Source organism: Mya arenaria, chromosome 2 (genome assembly GCF_026914265.1).
Source record: "Mya arenaria isolate MELC-2E11 chromosome 2, ASM2691426v1".
NCBI lineage: Eukaryota > Metazoa > Mollusca > Bivalvia > Myida > Myidae > Mya > Mya arenaria.
Genome location: NC_069123.1, coordinates 4,888,598 through 4,902,082, shown reverse-complemented (window position 1 = coordinate 4,902,082; position 13,485 = coordinate 4,888,598). Strand labels below are relative to the sequence as shown.

General features: G+C 34.0%; 1 protein-coding gene across 1 annotated transcript; it reads left to right on the top strand.

Moving 5' to 3' along the window:
- The first annotated feature begins 1,161 nt into the window (after positions 1 to 1,161).
- On the top strand, positions 1,162 to 5,387 carry LOC128221983 (uncharacterized). The gene is made up of 4 exons (XM_052930715.1): positions 1,162 to 1,305; positions 2,166 to 2,212; positions 4,225 to 4,331; positions 5,167 to 5,387. Exons 1-4 carry the CDS (start codon positions 1,169 to 1,171, stop codon positions 5,290 to 5,292), a joined length of 417 nt encoding a protein of 138 aa, XP_052786675.1. The 5' UTR covers positions 1,162 to 1,168; the 3' UTR covers positions 5,293 to 5,387.
- Positions 5,388 to 13,485: the final 8,098 nt, after the last annotated feature.

The window sequence follows — 13,485 nt, the reverse complement described above, 5'->3', positions numbered from 1 at the left end:
TGTACTGTATTACTTCATGTTACACAGCTGAAAAGTCCAAATCTGTATTCTATCCTCTCATATTAAACTATTTCATAATATAAAAAATATGTTCTAAGATATACAAGAGCAGTTATTCTTTCAATGTAAAATGCTATAAAACGGGACGACATTTTCTATGGTTTACAATGGGGATATTAGGAGAGTAAACACATTTATTGCAATATGATACACTATGGGAATAGTTGGCACTTTGCTTACCATCGGTGAGTTACCTTCCCAACTTTAACTTTCAAAAGTCTGTAGAACCGAACAGATATGTGGTACGGTCAGGTCTTATTCAAACAATGGACACGGACTAACTGATTCTTAAAGTAATTATTTAGTTTATAAGCTGGAAATTGAAATACATGTATGTTTATTATTAAAATTATGCAATGTTAATTTTAAAAATGCTTATTTTAGTATACCTATATTTAAGATATATGTTTGGCATAGTAATTACATACCAGATGTGTGCACTTAGTGATGGATAAAACGGAATGGAATTAAGTTAGTAAATAAAATGCCATTTGGCTATGTTGGGGACTAGCCATCAGATTAATTCAATCTTAAATGTCCAATCAAGGTGTTGCCATTTCGTAATAACCATTGCCTACCTATTTACCTTTAAAATATCCTAACTATTATGTATGTACTAATGACAGGTTATTAATTTTTGACCAAATGGCGCGCCGTCACAGTTAAAACCTGCGTCCACTCTGGCCATAAAAGTGACCATATGGTGCTTTGACAATTCCCGTTTCGTCTTCCGGCGATTTTCATGAACTCAGTATGTTTAATGTGGCACTTCGAAGCTAGTAACTGACTAAAGCCCATATGCATATAAAAAGCTGTGCTCATCAACGTACGCTGCTTATTTTGTTTCTAAATTGGAGAACATTGGATTGTATCGTCAGGCAAAGGTAAACTTATTTCTCTCGTCAACAGAAATGTAATTAATGTACGGACGAAGGTTAAATTTTAGACGAGCTCAATAACTTAATACTATTTAATTTACGTAAATTTAACGAACAAAACTCTGATGTTATATTATCATTAAGTTGATAGGTTTATTAATTGGTTTAAATAATGTATGTATTCTGCTCATTTTCTTCAAAGGCTTTTAATACGTAACCTTCAATTGCATATGTGCGCGATCTATGATATCTTAATTTATATAATTTTCTTTCAGACACTTGTTTATATGATGGTTCGTGTATCATGTCTCCTCTTGTTGGTCGTCGTCGGTGTAGTGATTGCCGACGAGGATTGTTCCGAACTTGGGTGCGTGTTTATAATTATAATAGAACCATTCAAAATTTGTCAAACGGAAAACTCTCATATTCTTCTATTTTCTCCAAGTCGGATAGAATAGTATTATACTAACAGTGTTATATAATAATATATCTAATAATATTAAAAAAAAGCAATGCTTGCACTAGTATGCTACTATTCTCATCAAATTATCGAACAATTAGAAAGATGAGCATTTTCCGCTTATCATTTTTAGCATTTAGCTGTATAACTGAATCACATAATGGTACATGTCCAATTATTTTAAATATATTTTATTGCTTAAGAAAAAATGTCCAGTTCATGATTCCATTCATGTAAACGAATATAATTTGCCTTTTTATGTTTTTTTACCTTTGTAAGCGTGGCCATTTTAGATATAGAACTTATTCAAGAAACATGCTGCCCTATAAGTTTGTACCATTTAAAGGGAAATGAAAACACATTGTGAGAATGATAAGTTAATTTACATTTTTTTAACATAATTATGTGTTTAATGTATAGTCATATCCTTTCAGTGTCTGTCAGTGAATGTTGAAGTATAATGCATTTATCAACAGAATGTTAAATAGTCTCATATGTAAATGTATGTTTCTAGTTTTAACATTGACAGGAGACTTATTTTCAAGAATAATGCTTTTTCTTTGTTTCTATACTTATATCTATAGGCCATATTGAAAATTAGGATATATGTTTTCATATGTCTAAATGTGTTACTTTCGGTAAATAAAGTTTATTATTATTATTGTTATTATTATTATTATTATTATTATTATTATTATTATTATTATTATTATTATTATTATTATTATAAATTCCAAAGATAATCAGCAATTTTAATCCTGTTATAGAGACTGCGATTGTGGTGATGTTTGCCATGACGGCCATTGTGTAGAAGGTAAAAAATACAATGTTATCATTTGTCGATGAAGTAAGCAACACCAAACCATGTTCAGAACGTTTAAACAATGTGCGTATACCACGTGATAAATTGCGCCATAAATGCTACGTCGGAAGGCAACATTTAGCTTAAAAATGAAGACTTAAATCAAAGACACACACTGTTAACACGCATACATTTTACCGCGTTTTAATTCTTATTGGATTGTTAATGTTTACACCAAATTAATACATAGAAAACCAACTTTTTTTCTGCCCATATATATGACAATTGAAAATTTCGGATGATGTCGTATAATTTACTTATCTTAAGATCTATAAAAATGCGCTGTAATTTAAGATACGTCCATTCTGTGTTCTTTTGCTATTAGTTTCGTATTTGTTAAAAGATAAAACCTATATGACCTGGTTTTAAAATATGTTCGCCAGTTTACTCAGATCACCGTATTTGTGTTGTAATATAAGCAAATGAATTGCTGCCTCTCTTTTTATCTGAATATAAATGCATTGTTTTGCATGGTTGACATGTGTATGGTGTGTTTATTTACTGTTTTCAACCTTTTCATGAGTATGATATTGATTATTCACATAATCTGTCAGATTGTCATGTGTATGTCAATGTATATTAACCGCCTTTACTCTACCAGGTTGTCACGTGTATGACAATATGTATTAACCGCCTTTACTCTACCAGGTTGTCACGTGTATGACAATGTGTATTAACCGCCTTTACTCTACCAGGTTGTCACGTGTATGGCAATGTATATTAACCGTCTTTACTCTACCAGGTTGTCACGTGAATGACAATGTGTGTTCACCGTCTTTACTCTACCAGGTTGTCACGTGTAGGACAATGTATATCAACCGCCTTTACTCTACCAGGTTGTCACGTGTATGACAATGTGTGTTCACCGTCTTTACTCTACCAGGTTGTCACGTGTAGGACAATGTATATTAACCGCCTTTACTCTACCAGGTTGTCAGGTGTATGACAATGTGTGTTAACCGCCTTTACTCTACCAGGTTGTCACGTGAATGACAATGTGTGTTAACCGCCTTTACACTACCAGGTTGTCACGTGTATGACAATGTATATTAACCGCCTTTACTCTACCAGGTTGTCACGTGAATGACAATGTGTGTTAACCGCCTTTACTCTACCAGGTTGTCACGTGAATGACAATGTGTGTTCACCGTCTTTACTCTACCAGGTTGTCACGTGTAGGACAATGTATATTAACCGAGTTTACTCTACCAGGTTGTCACGTGAATGGCAATGTGTGTTAACCGCCTTTACTCTACCAGGTTGTCACGTGAATGACAATGTATATTAACCGCCTTTACTCTACCAGGTTGTCACGTGAATGACAATGTGTGTTAACCGCCTTTACTCTACCAGGTTGTCACGTGAATGACAATGTATATTAACCGCCTTTACTCTACCAGGTTGTCACGTGAATGACAATGTGTGTTCACCGTCTTTACTCTACCAGGTTGTCACGTGTAGGAAAATGTATATTAACCGCCTTTACTCTACCAGGTTGTCACGTGTATGACAATGTGTGTTAACCGCCTTTACTCTACCAGGTTGTCACGTGAATGGCAATGTGTGTTAACCGCCTTTACTCTACCAGGTTATCACGTGAATGACAATGTATATTAACCGCCTTTACTCTACCAGGTTGTCACGTGTATGAAAATGTGTGTTAACCGCCTTTACTCTACCAGGTTGTCACGTGTATGGCAATGTATATTAACCTCCTTTACTCTACCAGGTTGTCACGTGAATGACATTGTGTGTTAACCGCCTTTACTCTACCAGGTTGTCACGTGTATGGCAATGTATATCAACCGCCTTTACTCTACCAGGTTGTCACGTGTATGACAATGTGTGTTAACCGCCTTTACTCTACCAGGTTGTCACGTGTATGACAATGTGTGTTAACCGCCTTTACTCCACCAGGTTATCACGTGTATGACAATGTGTGTTAACCGCCTTTACTCTACCAGGTTGCCACGTGTATGACATTTTCATTGCCGCCGGCGTGAAGACGAAGGTATACGGTCGGCAATGCGAGTGTGGGGCTAAACCAGATGCTGACGGCAGGTCCATCATGGTACGATATCTTACTGTGATAAAGCGTCAGATATAAATATCAATACTTAACTAGTGACCATGTTCATGATGATTTTCGAGTTAGCCGCCCGTTTTGTATGTAACACGTGACATGACACGTTTGTTTCATGAATAAACAATTAAAAAACCAAGCTGTTTTCGCCTATACGAGAGTTGTTCTTAAAGTTTGACGACAGACGCAAATTCTTTCTACTTATTAACGTAAACAATATAACATATACAACATGTCATTCTAAACCATTGTGAAGATGTATTAAACATGTCATTCGAAAATATTGATCGGAAGAATAATTTCTATGTGATGTTTATATCATTCGACACTTTCGCAAAGGAGCACTTTGACACATCGTGAAATAAAAAAAAACCATTTCATTTTAAAGACTGTCATCTGCCCAAAGTTTTGCTATACCCTATAAAATTGTGTGTGTTTTATTATATGAAACTATGAATATAAGTTAATATTGTAAGTTAGACCTTCTATTTGTTTTTTTTTGTCTTATTATGTTAGATTGTGGTTGTGCCCGCTCATGAAAACCCTCTAAGGCGCGTTTAAAAGCAGGCCCCAATTAACGTCAGAATCCTTTCGTTTTAAGAGATACTCAGCTATAATACAGATATTTTGCTTCGTAGCCGCACATTTATTTTAAACGTTAATATTATTGTTGATCCGAAACATATCATAACTTGTCATTATTGTTCATTTAGTAGAAAACACAAGCTCAACGGCATATGCTGATCATCATTGCTGTATGTTTGTATATCGAAAAGGAGTTATGTATTCATCGTTTTACAAAAAAAATGCAATTGTATTTTAGTGTAATGACGACGAGTCATTCGAAGGTAACCCAGTCGGTTCAATGATGTACTCGCCCAATCCACGTTGTTACCCCCACCCACATACGGAAGACGAAACACCCGCTGTCAAAACTACAGTTGCCTAGATTGAACAATGATGCTGTCATTCATAGGAATATCACAGATTTCAATCTTCTACATATATCGGATGTGAACTTTTCTTATCAATATCGGTCACAGATTAAGCAGAAATTCCTTTACAATTCCGATTTAATAAATCCTCAAAATATTGAATTGGTCAACTTAATTTTTGCGGGAATTGTTGATAGTGTTCTTATTTAAACAAAATGATATCGTGAATTCCAAAATCCTTTGTCATACATGTTATTATATGAAGTGAAAACATCGAACCATTGAGACAAATACGTAACATCAAAAGGTCAGGCAAACCCGAGAATCTGTTCACACAGTTAATACAGTTTTCTCGCTACACTGCATGACCAATATCAGTTTATGGAACCTAGCGTTTGTGCGCTTCCAATGGTTTTTAACAGTACATCATTTTAAATATAATATGAAATAAATAAGCAGTTGAAGATGACGCGTAACATAAATATCCACCGGTAAAAGAGCAAAATGGCATACACAATCAATTTAAACATATATCCTCATGGAATATATTGCCAGTAAAAACAACCACATTGGTCTCCGAGAAAGACAGCATAGAAATGTTGACGTCACTGGTTTCTTCTATTTCTTTCACTATCGTATGCAATAGCTTGCATAATTTTCTTCGATTTTAACAATGCTTTATTCCTATTAGATACATTGTTTAAATTGTATTTGTTAACACCTAACGTTTGCTTTTTAATTTCGTAATTGAATATGTTCAGTAAGACATGTTGTTTTCATAAAATCGGTAACAGGTTCATAAGCTGTTCGTGTTTACTTCAAAATGTTACGCAAAAAATCTTAGAAAGGCACATAATTATGCTAGAAAGATATAGAAATAATTGTTATTTTCAGTTTAAGTTCCTATTTAATTTCAAGTGTCATAGAAAATTATCACGAGTGAAACAAAATACGACCATACACTAAAGTCACCACATTTTCTGTTTGCCTTATTGTTTATTGTAGAAGGTGAATTATTACTTAATTTTTTTGAATAACCCCAGTTTTAATCGCCGATGACGTAGACTGTCGTACACCGGCTTGTGAAGAAATATTTCTCCAAGATGTTTTTAAAGTGTTTAAGTTCATCAAAAACAATATAAACTATTATAAATACATTCCTGTTCATACTAAAGGCACGAATTTCTCTTGAGAAGGGCATGAATACAAGTCGAGCGAAAGAAATGTGAATTCAAATTAAAAACTATTTTCCTAGTTTTATAGTTTGTTTCATGATGCCAGCTGTTAATATCAAAGCACTGAAAGTGCTGATTGACGGTGACATTGTTCGGTCTGCTGCAAGTATAGAACTAAGTCCTTTCTCTTATAAACACAGAAAATCATCGGAACCTAATCTTGAATATAGAAGCATAATTTAAACACTCTTAGGTGAGGACAATTAGACAATGCTTAAAACCAAATATCTAAGCTTGATATTTATTTTCCAAACATAATTATTCATCTTAATGCTGTAGCTTTGAAAAGTTGATGAAAAGGTCACCTGGCAATATCATCGTTAATGTTTGTTTGCAGAACAACTTCATGGTCAAAATTTCATTCCAGTTGCATAACAAATACGCCAAAAGGACACAATCAAGATAACTGAAGCATAACATTAACAGATGTTTTTTTTTAAACAGTACACATGGTCCAAAGTTCAATGTTGTACTCAAAATTAAAAACGTAGGCCTTAGTTGAAGCAACTGTGCACAAGATGATCGATTTGAAAGAAAAACAATTGTCGAAAACTGACATAAACTTGGTATTAATGTGTACAATGCATTGAATCTTACTAACTGAAGTACCACATAGTTTACAATTTATTTTAGCTAAGCAGTGATTTTGCATTTTTCCATTAAAATATTACTGGGTATGTCTACGAAGGTATATAGCTTAAATATATCCAACCGTTTGGAGTAAGCCTTCGTAGCACAGTGGATACAACACAATTTGAATAAAAAAGATGGTCAAACGGTAATTATCAAGGTTATCTAAGTACAATATTGATATTTGTTTTAAAAGTTATACACATGGTCTAAATTTCTTTGCTGTTGCTTCAAAAATAGAATGTATGTCAAAAAATCATATTCTATGTCATCAAAGCACAACATTGCTTTTTGTTTTGAAAACTGTACCAAAAAACTTTCATTGAAGTAGCTTAAAAATAGGAAAGTATGTCGAACGGACAACGTTATCCAAGCACAATTTTGATTTTTGATTTCGAATAAATGGTCTTAATTTCATGGCCGAAGCTTCAAATTTAAATGTGTGTCAAAAGGCCACAATCTAGGTCATCAAAAGACAACATTAAATATTGTTTTTATTGATGTAGCTTTAAAAACATATTCAACAACTTCAGGAAATGTGTAAATAACTTAGCCTTTGTCGATCTTACTAACATATCTGTTTGACGAGTTGTATAATACAGTCTATTATGTGATGACGAGTCTAAGTATCTTTTTATCAAAATATTCTTTAAGTAGAGACAGCAAAAACAACTAACCTGTTTTACTTCTCTAGTAAACAAGAGCTGTCACAGAGACTGCGCGCTCGACTATTATGCCGCTGTTCGGTGTAAGGATTAAAACGTTTTGGCGAAACATGGATCACTGTAAAATAAGATTAGATTTTAATGCAATACATTATGTATTTGATGAGATATTAACATGAATGTGGTTGCATGGAAAATTTTAAGTCCAATAATAATGGGCCGTTATTTGTAAAATATAATTATCTAACTTGGTTATTCAAGTAGGTTGGGTGGTTGAGTACCATTGTCTAAAGTCTCAATGCAATACATGAGTAATTGCTGAGATATTAACCATGTGTGCTAACATGCAAAACCTTAACCAGTATTTCTAAGTTGCATAATAAAGGGGCAAAAATGATAAAATATAAAAGATTGAGTTATCTTTCCTGATTAATTAAGAAGGTTGAATAGTTTGGAGCCTGTGTATAAAGTTTGAATGCAATACATAATGTATTTGAAGGTTGGATGGTTGAGTACCATTGTATAAAATCTTAATGCAATACATCAAGTAGTTGCTGAGATATTAACCTATGTGTGCTTACATGCAAAACCTTAACCAGAATTTCTTAGTCAAATAACAAAGGCCCATTATTTGCATTAAATTCAAATAATTGTTATCTAACTTCATTAATTTAGTAGGTTAGATACATATCTAAAGTTTCAATGCAATACATGATGTATTTGCTGAGATATTGACTTAAAGGTGCTTATATGCAAAACCTTAACCAAGGTGTGACGCCGACGCCGACGTTTGGGTGAGTAGTATAGCTCTCCATATTCTTCGAATGGTCGAGCTAAAAACAGGATACCATTAAAGCGATGCTATTCTCTGCACTACAAGCATGCATTGCAAAAAAATTGTATAAGAAAAATTTCAAACCAAAGAATCATGCGATAATTCTCACAATGTTTGTAAGACGAATACATATAAAGGTGATATCAAGTACAGCAGAAAGGAATAACAACAAAAAACTAAACTCTTTTTAATTGTGACATCATAATGGTCACCGGTAAGATGAAGTCATAGATTACTATGTGTTCATGACGTCATTTCCTATTTAAACCAATATAGTACCCCATTCAGTACCCAACGTGATTGAAAGTTTTTATCATGAGATAAGATAAATATCACATTTTCCTCTTAAGAATTGGTTGGAAATTTATTTTTACATTTTTTCATCACAATGAATACAAAATGACAAATTGTCATTTGAAAAAACCCATTCTTGTCTATGAATTTGTTTAAAAACATGTGGAAGAATACTATAAGTTCCATGGTCAGTAGGTAACCCGCGATATGGGATATTCAATGTTAAGGAAACCATATTGCGGTGGAGTGAAGCTCGAACCTAAATATGGATTCTTGCCCCCCATGTTTCCAATACTATGTCACCTACTAACCCTGTAATGTAAGTATAACGTTGACAACCTGTTACCCTGTTTAAATGTTTTATTTATTCATTGAAATATTCATCAAATCCGAATAAAGACGCCATTTTGGTGTAATTTAAATTTGGAAAATGGAAGAATGTGGTGTCACCCCGTGACCTGTCCTTGACCAACAGCGGTGTTTCATAAATATTGGAGTCGTGATATTTTTTTTACCAATAGAAATAGACCAATGTTATATTGATATCCCTATGTGTATTTAGGTGAGAAAAAATGTGTGATGGCTGTATTTAACTGGATATAAAGTATACAAGTAAATAAAAAAAAACATGAAAAAATGATGATAATGAGCCCTTCTTAATCATTAAGCTAGTTACTTTAGGTCATTTAATTGACTTAGAATACAACCTCATTGTCTAATTCATTGTCGACGTAAAATCTTATGCATGGATTGTGCATCAGGTGAGTGACAGTAGGCTGATGAAAAACCAAACTTGAAGAATGAAATTGTTAATGATTAAGGATAGCACTTTATTCTTGCCTATCTGAAAATTCATTTGCTTAATTGTAGGTTTATTCTATTTTTGTTGTTAAAGCTGCACTCACACAGATTGAAAGTATTGACAACTTCTTTATTTTTTGTCTTGGAACGAGCCATTTTTTGCGAAAATCCATGAAAAACAGTAATATAAGACTGCTGACAAAAAATCAGATCATAGATTCTTATACTTAAGTTCAAAAATTGATGTTTTATGCATTTTTTCGTAAACCGTTTGTATCAGTTTAAGCCATTAAGCATCAATTTTTGAACATAAATATGAAAATCTAAGATCTGATATTTTGTCAGATATCTTATTATTGGTTTGCACATATTTACGCAATAATTTGCTCTTTCCAAAACAAAAAATAAAAGAAGCTGTTAAAATAGTCAATCTGTGGGAGTGCAGCTTTAAGGGCTCATTATTTCTTAGTCTTAACAAGTTGATGTTCAAAATTAATTAAGAGTCTTCTTATCCATAAACATCTATTAAAACAAGTTTTTAAAGAAGAGGGTGTTTTGAAAATATCAAAATTGAATTAAGGAAAAGAATTTCATATTTGTCAGGTTTGAACTGACATTTCCAAATACTTTACCCTTTGGAACAGGCCATGCGGTAACTAAGAAATATGTCAAGTCCAAGATATACGCATTAGCACAAAATTAACCAAGCACAATTTTGATCACAATTCACACACTGTGCAAGCATGTCAAAACATGGCCATGTTAAAATTGCAAAATTTCCTTCTGATTGAAAAAAAATCACAGGCTGTCAGACTAAATTACTGACACTCCTTTTCTATAAAAGTTCATGCTGTCTTCAGAAATAAATTGAAATAACGAATAAGGGTAATGTAACATTCTGCCAAAGGGGGAAGTGCATTCATAGTATGTGGATATAATGGATTAAATATGCAAATTAACATACCAGGTCTCTGTTTGGAGAGAGAATATATTATGTATATAAAAGGGTTATGCATGATTTTCTCTGAAGGGATCTGTTGGCCCTGAACATTTCAGTAATATGGCCTGTTTTTATTGATCTTTTTTAGACATACATGTTTAATGCTTGATAGGCATACCAATGAGAATGATTTGCCCAAAATTGCAACAGGCAATGCGAGGGGCGTAGCCAGTGTTACACACTTACGCACATGCGTAACATCAATTTAAAAGATGAAAAAAAGGCCAAACATGGCATCAAAGTCGAGGGTTACGCTATGTTTTGACATCAGAATAAAACCTTAAAAGGAAGATCATCTATAGAAAGCATTGTTTCTCTGTGCTAGATAGCTAACACAGCCTTAAAATCACTTGGTAACTACAGTCGTCGGCCTCGAACCTATAAATCCCGACAGATACAAATCAATGCTAAACATGTTAGTTCCATTTTTCAGTGGGGAGCAGCCCCCCTTAACTTCATACGTTTACAGGGATTCCCCATCCCATAGCCTCTCACATTTAGTAAATCCTGGCTACGCCCTTGAATTTAATTAATTGCCAAAAATGTCAAAATCCTGTCTACATTCTAGTATTTTGATTTTTTTTTTCATTGGGTAAGACCCTTTTGGGCTATTTAAACACTGTAAATATCCGTAAAGCTATATACATGTATACAATATTGATATCCCCAGCATGCACAATTAAGTTATGCATTATCTTTTACCATTGTTAATTTTAACATACAAGAATATACTGTAATTTACACTTACCTGAAAAATGTGTAGTCAATGATAGAGAATAATAAGTGACATATTTCGAATCAAGGCATTTAAGGCTCGCCAGGGGCTTAGCACCATCCAGATAATACAGACAGGCTAGCTCTGTGTCCTAATGCCAGGATCATTTATAGTAACTTTATCTTGTTGAAAAGTTTAATACTTGACTAGTCCAACTAAACAGCAACTTCAGAGTCTTTGACAAGTTTTGTTTTGGTGAGTCTTCATGTCCACATCCAACTTTTTCTCCTAGCCAAGAATGACATTTCAAGCACTAAGTTTATTTAGTTCAAATAATTGTACATTGAATGATTTTTTACCATTTTTGATATGGCACGTCACGTAGTGAACACATCTATAATTTTCGACTTGATGTATATTGAGCTTCAAGATGACGCGCATCAGCTAGATAGTTCCAAAATGGCAATGCTATGTTGACAGAAGCTGATCGGAATTTAAGTGTTTAATGAAACACTTGTGTAATTATACACACTTGTGTGATTAAACAATGATATTGGCTCAAGATAAATTATGTGAAACTTTCGTGTTTCTATTTTGCAATGCAGTGTTTAATATTGAAGTGCTGTTACTTTTGAAGAAAATATTTTACTATGGTATGAATCAGATCAACATGGCATGAAGGGAACCAAATTATGCACTGGACAGTCAATGGTAACCACGCCCCCCCCCCCCAGTTCTTGGGAATAGCGGGGACTTGGACTTTCAGTACAGCCAACACCGGCTAAATTCCATGCCATGCCGAGATGAACAGTTGGTAAAATCCCCACCAAAGTCCCTGCACCCCGGGGACTCTAGGTAACGCCAATTACCTGCTATATTTAAAACAGACAAAACCACCGCATTCATCCGGCAATGCGGAGCCACCTGAAAAGCATAAACACGACCCATTTCACCGGCTATTCTCCGTATATCCCCGGACCTGGGGTGACCGTGGTTACAATTGACTGGTGCATTAATATCACAATTTTAAAGAAAATCTGAAATACCCTACTGTACTGTAATATATGTTTTATGCAGAAAGATGACAACTGTGACGCAGATGCAAGTTGTTTCGAGTTATTATCATTATTTTTCACATCAATATTTGCAACAATTAATAACATCTACTAATGGCACGAAGCAAAACGACGTCATTGTTTTTTGGATTTTAACTAAGTTTGTATTTTCGTGTTTTACTGCAACTTACTTTTAGTAGTGGGTGACCTTTCACCAGATGTATTTCAGTCATTAATTGTATTGCGTTAAACTCAGCCAATACCGCAAGGTGATGATGTTATTCAATTAGTTAATTTTAATTCTCCTTTTTAGCACTAACAATCCATTGTAAAACTCTAGTGTGATGCCTTAAATCCCATTTGACATCGGAAATTCCACGGACATATTGTGTTGATTCGTCCACCATCTTGGATAAACCGGGTCATTTTGGGTCATGCCATTAACACATCATATTTTGATGATTCTACTTAAAGAGTCTACAGTATGATATATATTTTAAAATATTTCGATAGTTCAAAGTATTGAATTACTTATGTTTAGCAACAATGTACTTCTGTATTCAGTTCGAAACATTTACGGATTTATTTTTATCGATACAGTAAAATGGCCGAGGAGTTCCGAATGCAGTTTGGTAGTAATGTAGTGGAACTATTTCCATGAAGTAGTCAATATTGGCGAAATGATTTATCAATATAAATATTTGATTTGAGTACCAATTGTCAATAAATTATACACGACCCACTTCTCTCACTATTCGCCCATATATTTTAGAAAAAAACTATGTAACAGCCACTTTAAATCAGCTGTGTATTCAAAACAATGATGCGAACTATTTACTAAGCGCACTGGCGTGCTTTGGCTTGTAGTTTGATCGGCTGCGGGCCCTGAGGGGCACCGTCCAAAAATCACTCTCATTATCAGAGATCCGTCTTATTCGTTAGTAGACGGTTCGTTTCGAGGCTGGAATGACGACCAC

What these genes read in the sequence shown, in the direction of transcription:
- LOC128221983 (XM_052930715.1), top strand. Translation starts at nt 1,169, where the DNA reads ATGTGCGCGATCTATGATATCTTAATTTATATAATTTTCTTTCAGACA. An exon ending in TGACGGCCATTGTGTAGAAG is followed by an intron (nt 2,213 to 4,224) that starts GTAAAAAATACA and finishes TTACTCTACCAG; the next exon opens with GTTGCCACGTGTATGACATT. An exon ending in CTGACGGCAGGTCCATCATG is followed by an intron (nt 4,332 to 5,166) that starts GTACGATATCTT and finishes ATTGTATTTTAG; the next exon opens with TGTAATGACGACGAGTCATT.